The 23,023-nt window shown below is 40.1% G+C and overlaps 1 protein-coding gene across 4 annotated transcripts in view; it reads right to left on the bottom strand.

Moving 5' to 3' along the window:
- Positions 1 to 23,023, bottom strand: part of aopep (aminopeptidase O (putative)) — a 218,363-nt gene that overhangs the window by 26,020 nt on the left and 169,320 nt on the right. For 3 of the 4 annotated variants that reach the window (XM_073071267.1, XM_073071275.1, XM_073071285.1), the window contains 2 exons: positions 5,840 to 5,956; positions 48 to 134 (listed from right to left, as the gene is read on the bottom strand). In XM_073071267.1, the coding sequence (XP_072927368.1) occupies positions 48 to 134; positions 5,840 to 5,956 (204 nt within the window). Of the gene's footprint in view, positions 1 to 47; positions 135 to 5,839; positions 5,957 to 21,634; positions 21,742 to 23,023 lie in introns of those variants that run through there. The other variant, XM_073071294.1, reaches the window with a different exon arrangement.

Raw genomic sequence — 23,023 nt, 5'->3', positions numbered from 1 at the left:
ATTCTAAGGGACAGTATATTCAAAGTACATATATTCAAACAGGGTACCTGATCCTGTTTCAGAAAATTGATCAAATCCCTGTATGCCACAGTGAGTTTATGCTTAATAACCAGCTCACACCAACGATGGCGCACCTGGAAAATAAGCAAAAAAATATTAGTCAGCCAAGACTAATCACAAATTTAAGAGAAAGCAAACACATTCAAAGAATTAAAAATGGCATTAAAAACTAGTTTTACTGAAATAGTAAACCGAATAGTTCTTTTAGAAATACTCAGTTTATTAACATACTTCAGAGAAGGTAATCTGCCATCCTTACCCAGCCTGGCCTATCATGGCCTAAATTTTTTTTTTTAACCTTATTTATTTATTGAAATACAGTACAAAATGGGCCCACCTGGCCTTTCAAGTCACATGGCCCAGCAATTCCTGATTTAACCCTAGACTAACACGGGACAATTTGTAATGACCTATTAACCTACCAACCAATGCGTCTTTGGACTACGTGAGGAAACCCATACAGTCATGAGGAGAACGTACAAACTCCTTAAAGACAGTGGCGGGAAGGAATTAAACCCAGGTCGCAGTACTGTAAAGTGTTGTGCTAACCACTATGTTACCATGCTGCCCCTGGCTCCTGAAAGATGAACAGGGCAGAATCTTCAGTGTCTTCTCAGTTGGTGGCAATTAGGGATGAACAACAACTCTTGTTGTTAGTGACCCATATATCTCGAGAACAAATACAAACTAAATTATAACTTTTCAGCTATTTGTTTAGGATTGATTCCAGCTACTAAAAAGCCATATTTTTACAACACTTGATTAAAGCTTAATTTGCATTTGCAAAATGATACAAACATTATTATACTTAATTTTCAAAATAATTTAAAAGCAATTCACAGAAAATGCATAAGCTCCTTTGGGGAAAATCTTTGTAAAGAGGATGCTTATTGCCAGACAAGTAAGTACCTGGACAAAAACAGCATCTGACAACTGATTACATTAAAGACTTCCTTTAAGGTTATTTTTCATTCACTAATTTAACTAATTGCTGCAATGTGTCATGTTCAGCAAATTAGTTTTAATATTATTCAATAGTCCACTCTCCAATTTTGACCTTAGCTTTGAGACATTTAAACTTAGAAGCTAAGTCTAGCTACTCTATTAATTTGAAGGTAAACTATGGAAATAATTATATAAAAGGAAAATTGCAGAGCAGAAGCATAACATTTAAGATAATTTTTCAAAGATTATGTTTTTTAAAAAGCAAACCTACCTTATTTTCATATTCTCTATTTTTATTTTCAAATGATTTGTACTTTATATGATCTTGTGTCCTAAATTTGAGTGATGCTGCTTTCAAAACTAGCAGAAATGTTCGATAATCAAGAAAATAACAGATTAAGGAGAGTTTAATCACCATGTTCAATGAATGCAAAGATGACTCAGAGATCAATAATACATATCATGTAGTCTATAATGTGGATAGTGGAAAAATAGCCTGATGTGCTCTCAGGACATTTTGGGGAATCACAAGATACCAGGAAAAGAAGGCACAGACAAAGACTAGGAGACTGCTCTGTTTTATGTAAACTGCTCTGACAATCTCCATTTAGAGTCTAAGAATAAAAGTATTTTAAGATGGGCTCTTTATGGGCTTTATCAGTGCAAAATGTTTTAAAAATTCAAACTGTTTAACTTGGACATCAAAAATGGATTCCCCTGCACATCACCTAACTTTGAAATGTTGATAACAAGCAACTGACAATTGTTTTTAAAATGTGGTTTCCTTTAGATTCCTTTTTTAAACAAGATGCTTTAACAAAAGATAGAGTTATGAAAACATTATATTCAGTTCACCTGAACAGAAAAGTCTATTTTTGTTCAATAATCATAAAATATCATAGCATTAATACCAAAATATACGCTATGTAAATGGTGACCTTAAACTTCATTACTTTTGATAGACAATAGCGGAAGACTCCCTTTAAATAAACAGAATAAAACAACTTAGTTGTATATTATTGCAAAATACTTAAAGAAAGTCAAAGGTCAGGACACACATCAATTAGAAAGATGGAATTTGAGAACATCAGCGGGAAAAAATTATTAGTATTTTAAAAACTCTACATAAAAGGCAACAGATTACTCTTTCCTTTTAATACAATAGAATGGGAAAACCAACATATCAGAAAAATTGGATTTCTTGCCAGAATAACCTTTTCTGAGATCTATTTTGAGTGCATGTGGGACATCTTTGAAATAATTGAATACTAAATCTCCATGATCAGTCAAATGTGGAAATTACACTTCATCGGGTAAACTAACACACATGCAGGAAATCAAAAATAAAAGAATACAAATGTGAAGCTTCAAAAAATACAAATGTACAACAGGCAGATTCAATAACAGAATTGTTTTTATATATTTATTTTTTGCACTCTTTCCTTTTCTTATAAATTTGGGCATTGACTGGATTCTGCACTGCAAAACAGAAAACATATCCACAGCTGGAAGAGTATTTAATAAACAGAATAGACAGAATTTTCTCTTAACTTTTCAATGCATCAGCTGCTATTGGCATTCAAAATGCACCTACAGTGTCTGCAAAGTACTGATGAGTTAATAAAGTTGTTGGAAAAGATTATTTTGAAACTGAGTTGAAGGAAATATTACATGATATTTGGAAGAATTGTCATTAGTAAGAGGATACTGCAAAAAGAAAAACACTAGTTAATAATTAACAATCAGTCATTTTCATTTTTAATACTACTATTTACATTTTAACCTTAAAAGATCTGGCTTGTGATCTAATATTGCAAAGTAAGTTTAGTGGGATAGCACAAATTACATCATATCAGTAAAATTACTCAAAGCAAGATATTTCACGTTCTCTCAGCTGTGCACTTTGGTGGAGAATGTACATTTTATGGGAAATAGATTATGAAATGAGCAGCTTTCGTACAATTCATAGACACTGAACACACTTCATGTCTTATTTTCTAATGCCATTAAGAACTCTGTATTGGACATCAAAGAGCAGAGCAACAAGAAAACTATTGTTCAAACTGCCAGAGAAAGAGAAAGCAGGATCTCCCAGCGGCCACACATTTTAATTCCACGTCCCATTCCCATTCTGATACGTCTATCCATGGCCTCCTCTACTGTCAAGATGAAGCCACACTCGGGTTGGAGGAACAACACCTTATATACCGGCTGGGTAGCCTCCAACCTGACGGCATGAACATTGACTTCTCGAACTTCCGTTAATGCCCCTCCTCCCCTTTTTTCTCTCTCTCTCTCTGCCCATCATTCTGCTTGTTCTCCATCTCCCTCTGGTGCTTCCTCCCCCTTTCTTTCTCCCGAGGCCTCCCGTCCCATGATCCTTTCCCTTCTCCAGCTCTGTATCACTTTCGTCAATCACCTTTCCAGCTCTTAGCTTCATCCCACCCCCTCCAGTCTTCTCCTATCATTTCTCATTTCCCCCTCCCCCCACTACTTTCAAATCTCTTAGTATCTTTCCTTTCAGTTAGTCCTGACGAAGGGTCTCGACCCGAAACGTCAACAGTGCTTCTCCTTATAGATGCTGTCTGGCCTGCTGTGTTCCACCAGCATTTTGTGTGTGTTGTTCAAACTGCCTTACTGCTGCAAAATAATGATTATACTATGTACTCTGTTATCTGTAACTGCACTGTAGTAGTATAATTCTTAGATCTCATTAATGTTATTTTATTTTAAAAATAATATAACAGACACAAGCACAGCTATTGGGGATGTGAAGAATAAGAAAGATGTGAAATTCGAACCTTTATTATAGCTTGAGCTTCTACTCCATCAGAAAAATTATAAGATAAGCCTATAGGGCACATTAATACGTAGAATCCAAGCGTTCCACATTGCTTAACTGCAATAGGTGGAAAATAGTTGCCCTGCATGTTTTATTGTACATTTTAAATGGATGCATCACTGTTACATTCAACAATCACAAGGAATGCACTTTATGTAGTTTGTGCATCTAGGAAAGAGTTCATAATCAGCCTCTCATACTTCCTCCACCATTTAACTAGATCATGATTGAACTGAAATTTAACTAACTGATCCATTCAAAATAATCGCTTACATAATAAAATTCTATTGATCTCAGCCCTGAAGATTTTATTTGGTGCAGTTTTTTGATGCCTTTAGGAGAGGTTTCGGGAACGATATCAAAAATGTGCTTGTTTTCAATCATGAATGTCCAAGAATGGTTTTAAGTATTCCATGTATTATATAACAGATGCCGATTTAATGAAAGAAATCAACCATCTATATAAATAAATAGCTAAATAAATAAATAATCTTGGAAGATTTAATTATGAGATAAATGACAACATTTATCATTAATAAACTACAAAACTTACTTACAGATGGAAATCTGCTGAAATTAGTAAACTAATGGGAACTTCAACATTGATCTCATTATAAAATCTCCCAAAAAAGCTATATCTTGCTGAATGAAAAGTAAATAAGATTTTAAAAGTAAACTGTTTAACAAGGCAACACACTCAAAATGCTGGAGGAACTCAGCAGACCAGACAACATCTATGGAAAAGAGCACAATCGATGTTTCAGGCTGTGATTAAGGGTCTCGGTCTGAAACATCAGCTGTTTACTCTTTTCCATAGATGCTGCCTGGCCTTCTTGAGTTCCTCCACCATTTTGTGTGTTGCCTTGATTTCCAGTATCTGCAGATTTTCTCTTGTTTGTAACTGTTGAACAAACTGCGTTTCTGAAATATGTTTTGGGAAGTCCAAATTTTCTGTTCCAAGCTAAAGAATTAATTTTTCCTATTTTGCGTACAAGTTTATGATATTTCAACTTCTACCAAAACCTTGCCATGGAAAAATTATGAACTACTAATAATATATTCTGCTTGTAATATATTGACAGGCTGCACCACAGCCTAGTACGGAAACACAAATATCTTTGAATGGAAAATCCTACAAAAGGTAGTGGATTTGACCCAGTCCATCGGTAAAGCCCTCCCAACCACTGAGCACATCTACACGAAACATTATCATAGGAAAGCAGCATCCATCATCAGAGATCCTCACTACCAAGGTATAAGAGCCTCAGGACACGCACCACTAGTTTCAAGAACGGTTACTACCCATCAACCATCAGGCTCTTAAATAAAAGGGGATAACTACACATGTTCCTACATCCAATTAACTCACTTTATGGACTCTATCTCATTATCTCATGTTCTTGTTATTTATATTTGCATTTGCACAGTTTGGTGTCTTCTGCACGTTGGTTGATCTTTCATTGATACTGTTACAGTTACTGTTCCACAGATTTGCTGTGAATGCCCATAAGAAAATAAATCTCAGGGTTGTATATGGCAACATATATGAACCTTGATAATAAAATTTACTTTGAACCTTGTAACATTCTGGTTTGCTATGAGGATTCCTTAGTGAGTTTAGCAGGTAACTATGCTTGATGACAACACCTCTGTCTGAACCACAAATGGTTCTGTAGTTGGCACTCGATCAAAATTAAAATCAAAGGGGAAACCAATACCATGAGAATGCTAATCAGTGAATGTCATAATCAGTTAAAACTCAGGCTATTAAAATGTTACAATATTTTTCAAAAAATCATCCGACAAAAAAAACTACAGAACTCCAAAAACCCTCCCTCCCATAACGTTGAAAAAATATGGCAGCATGTTGATCGCTCCAACTTAAATGAATACACAGCTGCTGTTTTAAGCACTACGATCTTCATATCTCCCTCTCCGGAATTGTTTATCAATTGTTGACAAAACAGTTCAGTGGGCCAGTAAATACATTACCTCTGCATCCTGCTCCCTCAGGGAATACTCCTTCTGTAACCTCTGCAGTGTTTTGGAAGACAAGGACTTCATTTCCAACACAAATTCCAGGAGCAAAACCAGTTGGTCTGGCAAAAGCTGAAATGCAAATAGTTATGATTAGAGAAGTTATTGCTGAAGGGGTAATGCCTTCTATGCTGCACTATGTAAATATGACATGCTCTGTAATTTGCATTTATTGAACACAAACATACCATTTAGCTTCTTACACAACAGAACATTTCACAAAGTGCTATTAGAAAACTTTAAATCCAAATTTAAGTTTCTTTTGAGCATTTATATTACTATTTTACAGGTATACAGACTTTGAATGAAATGTCCTTGCAAATAATACAGTAGATTCGGTTAATTGGGACACATCAGGACATTTTGGCCCAATTAAGCAGCTGCTCCAATTGACTGGCTTCATGGAAATGATCAAAAAGGTATATAAAAAAGACCAACTACTGTTTAACTGAATAACAAATTACGTATTTAAATGAAATACATAAAGTATTAGAACACTACTAATGCTAAAACAGTACTATAAAAATGTGTATTAGTTCCTAACATTTATCAACAGGGTAATTCATCTGGTGTATGCTGCTGTGTATGGGATGGCCAGGGAAAGGTAGCACCTCTGGTGAAGGAGCTTGTCCTGTCCATTCTGGGACAGCTCACTAATCTTTGGTCCCCATCGGACACTCAGCTCTCACCCGAGGCTCCAAGTAGCAACTTGCATCCCACAGCGGCCACACCCTAGTGTACTGCTTTGTCAGGCAGACTAAACAGGTGAGGGCAGCAGGTGGGCTCATACCCCATTGAAATAGAAACATGCTTGTACTAGCATAAGAAGTCAGCACCGATAGGCCACATGGCTGAGTTCAACAGTGAGATCCAAAGGCCAAGCTTTGTGGAGAGCGAAGAACATGATAGGGCACAGAAGAAGTCATGGTTACCCACTGGAACTAAGGAAGACCCCAGTTTGTAATGACTACTTGTACCACTGGACCTGAACTTCCAAGGTCAAGAGAGTGGAACTGTCCCTGTGCAACAGTTTTCCCACTTCATAAACTTTACAACATGGGTTTCACTGTGATCATCGGATACGACAGACAACCAATATGCTGCTGTGTTCTTTTGACTGACTGTAAACAAACCAAATTAGTGCAGACATCTAGTGTAGAAAATCCTCAAAATCTTCACTTTCATTGTAACATTCAAGATGATTGTCAATACCTTCAAATTCTTTGTAGTTTCTAACTTGTTGAAATAATGAAATTCTCACTCCCAGCTGTATCTGGAATCTCTAAGCCTGGATGTTTGAAACCTCACTGAGCAAAACAATTCTCAATTGTCTTACTGCTTATTTCTCCCCAACTATCAGTGACCAAAAATCACTGCCTTTTGAACACAAACGCACTCAAATGACCCTATTTAAAACCTGTTCGCTTAAGCATGGTGTAGTATCTAATGGCCACACAACTGCATGCGATTTACACTAGTCAGTAATTGTTCGGCAACAGTCTCTGGCCCCAATAAGTGGCATAATGTTCCAAATAAACAAAGGGAATCCTGACTATTTTCTTGATTACATGAGTGAATCTGCAGATGCTGGAAATAAATAAAAACACAAAATGCTGGCAGAACTCAGCAGGCCAGACAGTATCTATGGGAGGAGGTAGTGACGACATTTTGGGCCAAAACCCTTCATCAGGAGTGAAGTAACATGGGATGGTCGAGGAGGGGATAAGAAGTGGGGGGAGGGATGAAGTAGAGAAGTGATAAGCTTAAGGGAAATGGGCTAGGGGGAAGGTGGGGAATTATGGGAAATAAAAGAGTAGGGCTGGGGAGAGATTATAGTGAGGGGGGGGGGGGGAAGAGAGAGAAAGAGAACCAGACTAAAATTATAGATAGGGATGGGGTAAGGGGGGGCAGGGGTATCAACGGAGGTCAGTGAGTTGGATGCTCATGCCAGCAGGCAGGAGGCTACCTAGGCGGGAGATAAGGCATTGCTCCATCAACCTGCGTGTGGCCTCATCTTGACGGTAGAGGAGGCCATGGACAGACATATCAGAGTGGGAGTGGTCTGTGGAATTGAAGTGTGCAGCCACAGGGAGATCCCGCCACTGCTGGAGGATTGAGCGCTGGTGTTCGGTGAAATGGTCTCCCAGTCTGCGGCGAGTCTCCCCAATGTATAAATGGCCACATCGGGAGCACCGGATACAGTATATCAGCCCAGTTGACTCGCAGGTGAAGTGGTGCCTCACCTTAAAGTACTGTCTGAGGTCTAGGATGGTGGTGAGGGAAGAAGTGTGGGGGCAGGTGTAGCACTTCTTCCGTTTGCAGGGATGAGTGCCCGGAAGAAGGCGGTGGGGAGGGATGGGTGGGGGGATGAATGGACAAGGGAGTCGCATAGGGAGCAATCCCTGCAGAAAGCTGAGAGTGGGGGGGGAGGGGAAGATGTGTCTAGTGGTGGGATCCCGTAGGACGTGGCGGAAGTTACGGAGGATTATACGTTGGATCTGTAGGCTGGTAGGGTGATAGGTGAGGACCAAGGGGACTCTATCCCTGGTGGGCTGGCGGGGGATGGGGTGAGGGCAGAGGTACGTGAAATACGAGAGATGCGATGGAGGGCAGAGTTGATAGTGGACGAAGGGAAGCCCCTTTCTTTAAAAAAGGAAGACATCTCCTTTGTCCTAGAATGAAAGACCTCATCCTGAGAGCAGATGTGGCGGAGGCAGAGGAATTGAGAGAAAGGGTAGCATTTTTGCAGGAGACAGGTTGGGAGGAGGATGAATAGTCTAGGTAGCTGTGAGAGTACTTTATTTTCTTGATTCGTATTGATTCTTAAAGAGTTGTCTCAGATAAGCGGCCGCCCCACTTAACCGATGGCCCAATTAACTGGAATCTACAATATTTCATAATTTGAATAAAATTTTCACTTGTCATTGCAACACACATAATGCTAGAGGAACTTAATGGGCCAAGCAGCATCTATAGTGAGAAAAAGTTAAGACTCTTCATCAAGACTGATTTAATTTTTGTTTTAAGTGGGCTGCAGCCAGTGCCAGAGTGGGATCCAGAGGCTGCCATAAGATCCTCCTCCATTGAATAAAATCTTTCAGATGCAACCTATAGTAATGCTGAGTTTCTTGCCTTAATTCTGATTCAGATCACAATTGTGCTTACACTGAACTCTAAAAACATGAACAGATGCTCTTGATGTGCCTTCAAAGGAGTAGCTATGCACATTTACATTCAACATCATTTATTTAGGAATAGGTCAAGAATGAAGCAGTACTGTATTTGTGTACCCATATATGGGGAGGTATCATCACATGCTGGTGTTTTTGCCAGAAGTAATATTTAACATAACTGAGACTTACCCTTTTAAGGTACTTTGAAGAAGAACTGCTATTCTAAACTTAACCCATCTTACTCCGGACAACAAAAAGTCTCATATTTTTTTTATTCCAATGGAGAAGGGATATTCTTCAAGTTACAAGAGGATTCACTTTTGCTACCTGTATTTCTCCATTTTTTATTGTAGATAAGTTATTCCCATTGTGTTAAAAAGGTGGAGTTCCAGGATTTTCTCTCGTGACAATGCCAGCAGAGGGACAGATGATATTCTTGCTGCCTTTGTGTGTAGAAGTGAACTGCAGTTTGTGTACAATATACAGTGCACCCTCAATGCATCGGTGGTGTTGATAGTGAACTGGGCACCATTCAAACAAACCGCTCTACCACAAGCATGGCTTTGGATGACAGATATTCAGTCCTTCTCCTAATCTTGAAGACATGATGTTTATATGGCTGGTCCAGTTAAGATTCTGCGCTTTATTTCTGAGAAGCTGCATACTGAACATTCATCAATAGCCTAAGTTACTGTGAGGAGTCATGTTGAGGATCATGTAGAAGAACACCATCAAGTAGAAGTCACTTGCAACAATGTCCAAGAGTTGAAAGAACTGACCTCCCATAATCATAATCCTTTGAGTTTGAATGCTTTGTGCTTGACATAATCAGAGTGAGGGCGATCTTTCCATTTGAATCCCATGAACAAAAATAAAAATTATGTCACTACAAGTTATGTCCAAAGCTCTATAACCATGGAGAGCTAACCATGAACCAAGGAATTTAAACCACTGCAATTCGACTACCACTAAAACAGGCAGACACCATCTCTGTGGTCCTAAATTCATCCCTAGAGCATCCAGACAGTTAAAAAAAAGCATTAGACAATTGCTTACTGACTAGTACTCTGCCGTGGAAAACCGTAATTCCAAGCAAACTCAACACCAAACTCTAAGTCCTGGGAGTTAACACCTCCCTCCGCAATTTGATCCTTGACTTCCTGACCAACAGACTGCAATCAGTAAGAATAGGAAGCACGCATCTGCCACAATAATTCTCAACCAGGTTGCATCCTCAGGCTCCCCCCCCCCCCCCACCCCCACCAACTCAACTCTGTTCATTCATGACTACGTGGCTAGATTCTGCTCTAATTCCATTAAAAAATTTGCAGATACCAAAAGTAGTGGGTCACATCACAAGTAACAATATGAGTCAAGAGTACCAGGCGATACAGTGCTAGAGTGCTAAGTAATATGGTGGAACACCATCAATTTTTCCCTCAATGACAGCAAAACATTGCCCTCCCTTCAGACAAGGAGGCAATGCCCATGCTCCTGTCTATATCATTGATACAGAGGTCAAGTGGGTTGAGAGCTTCAAGCCCCTGAGAGTGGGACCATCAGTAGCCTGCCCTGATCCAACCATGTAGATGCATTGGCCAAAATATCTCACTTCCTCAGGAGGCTAAAGAAATTTGGCATGCTGCTACTGACCCTTACTGACTTTTATTGATACGCCACAGGAAGTAGCCTATCTGGATTCATCACCGCTTAGTACGGAAACTTTGTCGCACATGAGCGCAAGAAACTGCAGAGATCTGTGGACACAGCTCAGTAGATCATGGAAACTAGCCTCCCCTCCATGGATTCTATCAATACCTCGCCCTGCCTCGATAAAAGAAGCAACAAAGATCCCACTCAGACCGGACATTCTTCCTTTACCTCTGTATCTTTACTCAGTACATGGAAAAGTTAGCACCTCCAAAAACATTTTGAAATTTTAATTCATTTATTACGGTGGAGAGACTTCTCCAAAACAGGTAAATGTTTACAAACAAGATCGCTTGTATTTGTAACTCTATGTGTTTAAACTGGTCTACACAAGCAAACAACCAAAAAAATACACTGAAAACAAGGGTCACAACAAATGATAATAAATGCAGGAGGGAAAGCATAGTTTACCTTCAAATAAGAAAATTATATTTCTCACTTTTAGTGGAAACTAACTACACAAGTCACGCTGTACCTACAATTTTCTTACGTTCCTTGTATGTGGTATTTCTGCAGTATCTATGCTGCCAAGCGATCTGTTAATATCATCCTGCTGCTGATGTTTTGCTTAAATCTCATTCATCTCTATTTTTAGAAGTCTCACAATCACCATTTTTTCTCCTTTCATGGGTGAAAAACTGAAGTGTGCCTGTCAAGATGCCGGAATTACTAACCTTCACTCAAATCTCTTGAGTACAGAAAGCAATCTCATCCAACTGCCAAAACTGTTCTTTTCCTTCCTGGCAACATATCACTGAAAGACCTTTGTCATATTCTTTGGCCTCAGGCAGAGGGTCTTAAGCATACATGTAACTACTGCAGAAATTCACAAGGCAACCATGAATTATTTACAAGCTCAATGTAACATTCTCATTGTAATCAATTTCCACGTTATGGCATTGTAGCGTAACAGGCGTAATGCTTTACACCAGCCAGCTGAAAGGTTGAGGTTCAATTCCTGACGCTGCCTGCAGTGCGTTTGTACATTCTGCCAGTGACCATGTGGGATTCCTCTGGGTGCTCCAGTTCCCTCCCACATTCCAAAGATGTCTGGGTTAGGGTTAGAAAGTTGTAGGCTTGCTATGCTGGTTCCGGAAGCACAGTAACACTTGCGGACTTCCCAGAACTATCTCCACTGATTTGATATGACACAAAATGATGCATTTCACTGTACGCTTTGATGTACATGACAAATAAAGCTAATCGTTAATCCGTTTTTGTAGATTCTGTGTCAGCTCCTAAACAAGCCGAGAAACTTAGCTATCCCTTTAGAACCTAAAGCACAAAATTATGAAACAACTGTCAGCTTCTCTGTTGTATCTTCTTATTTCCAATATAATCTTCTCTGCTTGCACTTACATTAATCTTTTGGTTAACTAGGAATCCCTATTACCATTTATTCAAACTTATTTACTTAATGCTTTCATATGAATGCAATAAAAACAGCTTTTCTGGCAAGGAAATGTAATATTTCTCTAAGAGTACAGAAATGAACAAATAACATTGATGCGAACAGTAGATTAGTTTAAAAAAACAGCAAATGATAACCAAAGTGTGGGACAATGTGGATCTTTTTCATATGCTATGAATAACTATGTTTGCAGCATCTTGGAACTACACTAACACTTTTATGAAAAAAAACTAAATATGCTCTTTACATTAGTGAAAAACTCCTTCACTTGTGTGAAAACTATTTTGTCCTACTCTGGTTATTACTTGCATGTGTTTTTAACTAATCTACTGTTCACATCATTGTTAATTTTGCCTAATAGATCATTCTTTTTAAACACAAATTATTTTATAGGCTTCTCAGGCTCAGAACTCGGAAAAGAAAGACAAGACTAATGAACAGTAGAGATTCTGCAGATGCTGGAATTACAGAACAACGATCACATCCCAAATGCTGGAGGAACTCCGCAGGTCAGGCAGTATCTATGGAGAGGAATAAAGAGTTGGCATTTCATTCCAAGACCTTCATCAGGACCAATGAGAATAAGGGCAATGCTGCAAATAACAGAACAAAATAGAAAATCTGAGATCCAAACCTTCTTCAGCCAAAATATATTAGAATCATGGTGAAATTCACCAGTATATTTTGCAAATATTTCAGGTGGAAACAAAAATATATACTAGTTTTTGAGAAAATAAAACCTCACTTGTTCACTCTTTTAATTCAGCAATAACAGACCCACTTTAGTTAAAATCATTCATTAATAATAATAATTATTGATGTCTAGGTCTCCTTTTCATTTTCAATATTTTTATTCATTTCTACATAGAAGAATACAATGTACAAGATACATATTTTAAGTCAAAAAAGATAAAATACCAAATACATTATATTTGAATCACACTTGCAATCTCATTACCCTATATTCATATAAATTAAATCGTAATATTGAAATGTGATAACTTTATTGTACAAAAAAAGAATCTAAGCCCACTACCAAGATCGAAAGAAAAAAGGAAAAAAAATCCTTATCATTTAGTGAAATATGTTATTTGCCAACATCTGTACTTTAACAGCAAATCAAAGGCTTTGAAAATAGTTCAAAAATGGTCCTCACAATGTTTGAAAGTCTTGACTAGATTCAGAAATTGAACAACGGATCTTCTCTAAATTTAAGCATGACATAACATCATGTAACCATTGAGCATGAGTAGGCAGAACGACGTCCTTCCATTTAAACAAGAGCGCCCTCCTAGCTATAAGAGAATTAAAAGTCAAAATATGCAAATAAGATGTCTCGAAAATAATATCTTTTCCTCCAACAATACCAAATAAGGCAGTCAAAGGATTGGGCTTAAAATTTACTTTGAAAAGTACAGAGAAAGTTTGGAATACTTCATTCCAGTATTTTTCAAAACTCGGACATGTCCAAAACATATGAATTAGTGAAGCTTCTCCATTGTTACATCTACCACAATAGGGAGGTATATCCGAATAAAAACGAAATAGCTTATCCTTGGTCATGTGGGCTCTATGGACCACTTTGAATTGTAGGAGTACAGAATTCTAAAAAAAAACAATCTTTGATATTAGGAATTTTACCCTCAATTAGTGATAAGACTATCTTCCTTAGTTGTATACCTCCAGCAAGAAGAAGCAACTTCTCAACATTCATCCTGCTAATATGACTCTGAAGTTTAAAAGCAAAAAGTCCAGATACTGGGAATCTGAAATAAAAACTGAAGATGCTATAAATGATCAGTAAGTCAGACAGTAGCTAAGGAGACATTCCAGATTAATGACCTCTCATGAGAATTGAGCAAAGCCCTAAAAACTGACAGGCCCACCTTCAAATTAGTGCTAAATGTTGACTTACATCATAACCCGATTGCTCTGACCCACTTCTTGGTAAAGTGCCACAAGACTGAAGGATGACAAATGTTTATTTAAGAAGGATAGACCTGGTAATTATAGATCAGTTACCCTAACATCAGTGGTAGACAAGTCACTGGAATAAGTTAAACTTACATTGCAAAAGCAGGGGTTGTGTAGGGGAAGCCAGCATGGTTTTGTATATGGAAGATTTTATCTTACAATTTGATTGAGTTTTTTTAATGAAGTGTGAGGAACGTTGATAAGTTGGGGGTGGTATTTACTGTATATTGATTTCAGTAAGGGTTTTGGTAAGGTTCTGCATGGTAAGCTGCTCTAGAAGGTTAGACTCTAAGGCATCCAAGGCGAGTTAGCAAACTGGATACAAAATTGCCTGGATTGTAGGAATCAGGTGGAAGTACTTTTCAGACTGGACTAGTGTTGAGAACCAAAGAACAAAGCTGGGCCCATTGTTATTTGTCATTTACATTAACATATTGGATGAGAATATGAGTGTTTAGCATGTTTGCAGATTACTCTAAAACAGGTGGGGTTATAGGCAGTGAAGAGGAATATTGAATTGTAGCAGGATCTTGATCAGCTGGGTAGGTGGTCTGGGGAATGAGAAATGGGATTTAATGCAGTTGAGTGCAAGTGCTACAAATAGCAAGGACAAATCAAAGTAGGTCCCTGGGTCCACTGGTATAACAGAGGGACTCTGCTATGGAATTCTGCAGTTCCCTTAAAGGGGAGTCACAAGCAGACAGGGCAGCTTTGGGCATGCTGGCTTTCATCAGGCAAGGCATAAAACACAGAAGTCTGAAAGTTATGTAGTGATTGTACAAGGCGTTGGTGAGTATCGTGTTCAGTTTTAATCACTCTGTTACAGGAATAATATGATTAGAGCGGAAAGTTTTACATCAACTTTTTATTCCCCTCCTTAAATGTTCCCAGACTTGCTGGAGTCCTCCAGCATATTGTGGATGTTGCTCAGGATTTCCAGCATCTTCAGAATTTATTGGCCTTGCAAGGATATTGCCAGGATTTGAGAGACTCAGTTATAGGGATAGCTGGGTGTTAGATACTGATGGGTGATCTCATATGAGGGACCTAGATGGGGTGTGTGCTTTTTGTTGCAGGGTTGAGGAATTGAAAATTAGAGGGCATGGTTTTAGGGTGAGAGGTGAACGGTTTAACAAGAAGACAAGGAGCCACTTACTTTTTTCTTAAGCACAGCAGATGGAACCAGCTGCTGGAGGAAGTGGAGGAGGTGGGCACTAGACAGGTATATGAATGACAAGAGTTCAGAGGAATATGGGCCTAGGGCCCAGAACTGGGATTAATGGGGTCAACATGGACACGTGTGGTCAAAAAGTCTTTTTTCCATGCTGTAAATTCTATGGCTCTTCTTATATCTGTCACTCATAAACTGCCTGCATTAATTGCCTTGCCAATACAGCGAGAGTCATGATCAGCACCATAATTGCAAGTCATGCAATGACACTCACAATGTCAAAAATAAAATGGGACTAATATGCCATGATTTTGACCAAGGGCTGAAACTAGAACTATATTGAATACAGAGGCACTCAAAACTCCACAGGCCTTCCCCTTTTAGCTGAACGTTAGAAGATATATTCCAGTGAAGTGAAATCAATAATCCGATGCAGTAAATCATCTGGTGCCAATGAAGATGCTGTCAAAATGTATATTGACCCCCAGGATGTTCATATGACATCTTACAGTCATGTTACTTATTTTTAGGGGAAATACTTGCTAATCTTGAATAAATTAATAAACAATGAATGACATTGCATGAGCCTCAAGAGCCACACCACCAGATTCAGGAACAGTTATTACCCCTTAACCATCAGGTTCTTGAATCAAAGGGGATAACTTAACTCAACTTCACTTGCCCCCACCACTGAAATGTTCCCACAACCTATGACTCACTTTCGAGGACTCTTCATCTCATGTTCTTGAAATGTATTTATTTATTTATTTTTGTATTTATAAAGTTTGTTTGTTTTGCACACTGGTTGACCGCCCAAATTGGTGTGGTCTTTCATTGATTCTACTACCGTTATTATTCTATTATGGATTTATCGAATATGCCTGCAAGAAAATGAATCTCAGGGTTGTATATAGTGACATATGTACTATACTTTGATAATAGATTTACTTTGAAATAGAGAAACCGTATTAAGTAAACTCCATCCTTATTAGGATCTTATCAACCGATATGATAGCTTTCTGTTTCATTTACAACATGTAGTATCTATCCCAAATATCAGTGCCACACACTATGAACAAATATTTAATATTTATTTAAATAGAGACACTGCAGATGCTGGAAATCTATAACATACAAAATGCTGGAGAAATTCAGTGGGTCAAACAGGGTATTTGCATCCTGGACGATTGCATCCTGGTCATTAGCGTCCCCGTCATTTGCGTCCCACTATATGTGACTATTACTGGGAAACAAACCCCGTATTATATCTGCTAAGCCTTTTATCTCAGCTCAAAAAGCAACCGTCTAATCAGTTAGGGTAATTGTAGGCAAATGAGGGATGCCTCGTTTGCGAATGAGCTACTTATAAACAAACCCCCACATGTTTCCTATTACAATCTGGCTTTAAATTTACTTTTTTTTCCAGAAACTAAGCTACGTCGCAGTTCTTGAAATCAAGCAAAGGTGGAAACACACTTGTTGATGATGGAAATTATATCTATCACTATCATGCGAAAAATGCTGCGGGCACAAAAACTTACTGGAAATGCGTGGTACGATCCTGCAAAGCAAGAGTTCATACTGAGAGCGATGTGATAACAAAACAAATTAATGAGCATAACCATGGTTCTTCTACTGCTGCAATTAGAGCAAAAGAATCAATTTTAGAGTTGAAAGAAACTGCAATATCCTCACAAGAACCAACAAGACATCTCATTGGAACAACTTGGTCAAAACATGATGAATTTTCAATGGCAGAAATGCCCTCTTGTCTCAGCAATGAGGAGAAATGTTCATTGTTGGAGACAGAAAGCATAAAATGCTCCATCTATACCAAATCAAATATGTAATTACAAAATACCAGAAGAATATTGTATTCTCCCCACTGGACAAAGGTTTCTTGCAACTTATACTGGCATAAATGATGAAAACAGAATGCTCATCTGCTTCTGAAGAGGGTTTGGATGACCTGACATGCTTTCAGAGTTGGGCGGCAGATGGCATTTTTAAAATTTGCCCACAAATCTATTATCAATTGTACTGCATCCATGTCCAAGATGGTACATTCAGTATTCCCCGTGTTTTTGCTCTTCTACCCAGTAAGACTAAAGAAACATATGACCGCCTATTCACTCTTTCGTTGCAGGCTCGCCCTCAACTTAATCCCAAATTAGTGCTAACGGATGTTGAACTAGGAGCAAGAAAGTGTATAGCAGAAACTTATCCTAATGCAACAATAAGCTCGTGTATTTCCCATATGACAAAATCCATCTTTAAGAAAATATGCAACCTTGGTTTAAGACAATGCTATAACGAAGATCAAGAATTCAATTTAAAAATTATATGTTTCTCTGCATTAGCTTTCCTTCCAGTAAATGATGTGGTAGCAGGCTCTTTGGATCTGAGTGAAGATCACAACTTTCCTCCCGAATTCATCGCATACTTTGAAGTTACATACATTGGCCAAGCAAGAGGTAGAAGTGGGCACAGGATTGCATCAACCTTTTCCATTACATCTTGGAATGTTCATGATTGAACAATGAACGATTTGCTTAGATCTAACAATAGTTTAGAGGGGTGGCATAATGCTATCCAAAATTCAATTACTTGTCAACACCCCTCTGTTTGGAAATTAATTGATGCATTGAAGAAAGAGGAAGCTATGGCCACCAAGACGAAAATTGACTACCAAAGAGGGATTATTGTCCAACCAAGAAATAAGAATATCAATAAGCACCTTCAATCAGTAATTGCACATTACAATCCTGAGGACAAATTAAGTTTCTTACGAGGGGTCCGGTCCGAAGCCCACCTTCCGGGTCTTGCTCCGATCCGCGGACTCCAGACTCCAGGCCTTGCAGCCAGCCCTCCTGCCACCCAGAGCCATTGGATTATCTTGGCTTAAGGAGGTACACCTGTCCCCTATTAGGGGGCAGGTGTTTATAAGGGGCTCGGGGACTGAGCCTAGTTGTAGGGTCGTCCTGCTCCAAAGCCGTTTTAACCCACTCTGTACCTGGACCGCCGGCTCTGAATCCTGTCTGTATCCTGTTCTGCCCTGGTTGCCACCCTGCTCGGAATCCTGCTCTGCCCTGGTTGCTGGACTGTTCTGTAGATGCTCTATCTGGTTGGTCTTGTTCCCCTGCTTCTTTCCTGTGCGCTGGTCCCGCTGTTCCGCCTTATTCACCTTGCTCGCGCTGCCACGCTGTCGGTTGCCTTTCCCAATTTACCGGTGTATTACGGTAGTCCTGCTGCTCACCCTGGACCCAGCTTCCTTCTGATCCCTTGCCTCCGTCGGGCAGGTCCGGCCGGACTGCCGCTGCCCAATGGGGGTTCTACCCCTTCCTACCCATTGCCTCCGTCAGGCAGGTCCGGCCGGACTGCCGCTGCCCGGCAGAGGTTCTGTCCTTTCCACCCATCTGCCTTTTCCTACCCGTTGCCTCTGTCGGGGAGGTCCAGCCGGACCGCTGCTGCCCGGCGGAGGTTTTGCCCCTACCTATCCGTTACCTCTGTCAGGCAGGTCCGGCTGGATTGCTGCTGGCCGGCGGGGGTTCCTGCCCTTTCCACCTATTGCGCCCTATGGGTTGTGCCCCGCACCTGCCCAGGTGTCCGCAACTGGCCCAGGCCTCTGTGTTTCCGCCTGGGAGGCGGCCCTGCCCAGGGTCCATGCGGCCTACCTTGAGGAATCCTCCTGCCCTGCCTGAACACTGGGATCCTCCTGCCCTGCCACGAACTCTGGGATCCTCCAGTCTGCCACAAACTCTGGGATCCTCCAGTCTGCCACAAACTCCGGGATCCTCCCGCCTCGCCCGAACTCCGGGATCCTCCCGCCTCGCCCGAACTCCGGGATCCTCCCGCCTCGCCCGAACTCCGGGATCCTCCCGCCTCGCCCGAACTCCGGGATCCTCCCGTCTCGCCCGAACTCCGGGATCCTCCCGTCTCGCCCGAACTCCGGGATCCTCCAGTCTGCCACAAACTCCGGGATCCTCCAGTCTGCCACAAACTCCGGGATCCTCCCGCCTCGCCCGAACTCCGGGATCCTCCCGCCTCGCCCGAACTCCGGGATCCTCCCGTCTCGCCCGAACTCCGGGATCCTCCCACCTCGCCCGAACTCCGGGATCCTCCCACCTCGCCCGAACTCCGGGATCTTCCCGCCTCGCCCGAACTCCGGGATCCAGCCCCATCTGCCTTACCCCTTTCATGCCATGGCATCCGCATCCTGTCCTACCCCTAGTATTTCACTGTCTGCGACCTGCATTTGGGTCCAATCCTGCCCCCGTTCCTGACAGGAACATGAGGTACTGTTCCTCAAATTTGTGTCTACAATCAGCTTGACAGTAAGAGAGGGAAATGACAGACACAGATTGGATGTGTTATATAAATGCTTACCTATGTGTAATTAATAAACAAGCCCAATATTCAGCAACTTCAAATAATACAAATGGCTGACAATACATTGAAATTAGGTAAGGCTAAAGAATTCTGAACGGGATAGCATTTATGAGCAATTAGATGGATCAAATGGATGAAAGAGCTCTTATTATCCAATGGAATAGTCATACCCTGAGTTATGCAATTAACAAGTTCAATACATTTTACTTTTCAAGCATTTATGTTCAAAGAACGGCAATAAATACTGTGTTTTGTTCAGTATTCTGTTGTCAGACACTACTTGAAAATTCAGAATACAAATCTTTGCCAATAAAATACAGTAACTGGTGAAAGAAATGACATGCTCCTAACTTCAAAAGAGCATTCAAATAAGACTAAGCTTTGATTATTAAGCAGTGAAACTACATCTGTTAAATTAGCAGTATTATAGAATTGGCAAGCTAAATGACACTTCAGTTATAAGCCGTGCATAGTACTGTGATGCATAAAACTCCTTCAGTTCTCACACATTTGAGGCTTCACTGCAGCTGCTCCAAGGGCAAGCTTCAGCAACCATGACTTCAATATCCTGAAACAACAGCACTGTAAGACTATTCATCAATTTTAACATTGAGTTACCACAGCAAACTAAGTCCACAGCTTTAAAAGGCAAAGTGATACTTAAAGAGATTACTACTGACCTTTCCTTGGCACAAACGTGACAGATTTGCATCTGAGTAGCTACAACTGCAGCAGTAACATTGCACCCAGATTCAAGACACAAATCACTGCACTAATACAGATGGTATTCTGAACATCCAGTTTGCTTGATCCCACGCTTCAATGAAGGCATTAAAAGCCACATCTCAGCACAGATATGTACAAATCAGTGCAGGAGCTGACAGACTACTGGGTAGTTTCAATTATTGCAACATTATTCTGGGATCTCTGCCTAAATACATACTTCTCCATACACCCCCCCTCCCCACCCGATGCTATTTCCTGCTATCCTTGTTGCTGAAAATCAGATCATTGATAACAATACATGTTATGCACAAAATCCAGCTCTTTTCCAAATGATTCTCAAAGCCTTCACTGATTCCTTTCAGTGCAAATATCAATGTGTATCCAGTATTTGAAAGTGGGTGCAACACTGATGATAAAAGTTATTAAACAAAAGTATCTTAACATAGAAGCAGCAGCTGACAGTTATTTCAGAATATAAGAAAAAAACCATAAACAATTCTGACCTTTTAAATTACAGAAGCTATTTAAATAAGATCCCACAATGCAGCTCAAAGTTTTGCTATTAAAATGTCAGTTGCACAACTAAAGCATTCCCTTTCATCTGTTAAGATGGCTGCTTAAACAAGTCAGAACCTTTCACATAGCCGTCTGTTCTTAACTATGCATGCATCTGAGCCAGAAGCTTCCTGTAAAACACACAAGAAAGCTTCAGTGTGACTTGTCTGAACAGATTTATGGGCTTCACCACGTTTGCAACTAGCTTCTGAAAGGAACGGAATTCCAAGGTGTAAACTTGCCCAACAATTCACTTAAACTCAACATATTTACCATGTTTAATACAATCAACTTTAAATAATCATCAGCAAAAGCAAGATGCCCTCACCAAAGAAATGACTAAACCTACAAAAAATCTTCAAGTTTTAGTAGGATTTCTGTTGGATTTTTTTTGAAGTCACAGCTGAGAATCCAGCAGTAAACCGTCCAAAACAGCAGCCAGGTCTGTTTCCCAAAGTAGCGGCATGTAAATACGGAGTAAAGGTTGAATTACGGGACTCATAACTCAGAGGCCTGTGCTAACAACCTAAGTTTAATGCCTTCCATTGTAGTAATGGAAATTAAGTTCAATGAATAATGTTTTGTTTTCAGGAAAAGCTGAGAAAGATGACTATGACAATCAAATTGTCATGAAAACTCACCTGGTTCACTAAAGTCCTTGGGAAAGAAATCGGCTATCCTCACGCAGTCAAGCCTCCAGACTCAATGGTGGCCTTGGACCAATGCGTACATCCCAAGTAGCATGTAACTAAATAAATCAATTTCAGAATATAGACAGCGATCAATTGCAGTGATTTGCCTTTCATACTTATCCCAAAAGTAACAGAGGTATTCTGACAGAAGAGGATAGAAAGCCATGGAAGAAAGAAGGAGAGGAGCACCAGAGTGAGACAAGGAGATAAGGTGAGAGAGGGAAGAGGGATTGCATAAGTCAGGGGGGTGGGGCATTACCGAAAGTTATTTTCAGACCAATTTTAGTTTCGTTGTCAATATCTTTGAACTTCCTAACAGTGTTGTGAAAGCACTTTAACAATATCAATTGAAGCAGATGGAGTACAATGTTGGTAAATGCAAGGTCATCCATTTGGAAGGAAAAATGAAAGAGCAGATTATCATTTAAATGGTAAAAAACTGTAGCATGCTGCTGTGCAGAGGGACTTGGGAATGCTTGTGCAAGAATCACAAAAGGTTGGTTTGCTGGTGCAGCAAGCTATCAAGAAGGCAAATGGAATGCTGGCCTTCATTGCTAGAGGGACTGAATTTAAGAGTAAGGAGGTTATGCTGGAACTGTACAGGGTACTGGTGAGGCTGTACCTGGAGTACTGCGTGCAGTTCTGGTCTCCTTACTTGAAGGAGGATATACTGGATTTGGAGATGGTGCAGAGAAGGTTCACCAGGTTGATTCCAGAGATGAGGGGGTTAGACTAAGAGGAGAGATTGAGTCACCTGGGACTGTACTTGCTGGAATTCAGAAGAATGAGAGAAGATCTTATAGAAACATATAAAGTTATGAAAGAGATAGATAAGAGAGACGGGAAAGTTGTTTCCACTGGTAAGCGAGACATAGCCTCTAGATTCGGGGGAGTAGATTTAAGATGGAGATGAGGAGGAACTACTTTTCCCAGTGGGTGATGAATCTGTGGATTGCTCTGCCCAATGAAGCAGTGGAGGCTACCTCAGTAAATATATATGGTTGGATAGATTTTTGCATAGTAGGGATATTAAGGGTTCTGGGGAAAAGGCAAGCAGGTGGGAATGAGTCCATAGTTAGATCAGCCATGATCTTATTGAATGGTGGAGCAGGCTCGATGAGCCAGATGGCCTACCCCTGCTCTTATTTCTTATGTTCTTATCACTCTAGTTCCCATCCCCCTACCAAATTAGTTTAAACCCTCCCCAAAAGCTCTGGCAAAACTGCCTGCAAGGATTTAGCCAAAAGGTGGTGAATTTGTGGAATTTGCTGCCACATGTAGCTATGAAGGCCAGGTTGTTGGGTGTATTTAAGGCAGAGATTGACAGCTTTTCGACTG

The sequence above is a fragment of the Hemitrygon akajei genome, chromosome 2 (genome assembly GCF_048418815.1).
Source record: "Hemitrygon akajei chromosome 2, sHemAka1.3, whole genome shotgun sequence".
NCBI classification, from domain to species: Eukaryota; Metazoa; Chordata; class Chondrichthyes; order Myliobatiformes; family Dasyatidae; genus Hemitrygon; species Hemitrygon akajei.
The sequence above is the reverse complement of the archived record's forward strand: the minus strand, read 5'-3'. Positions and strand labels throughout refer to the sequence as shown.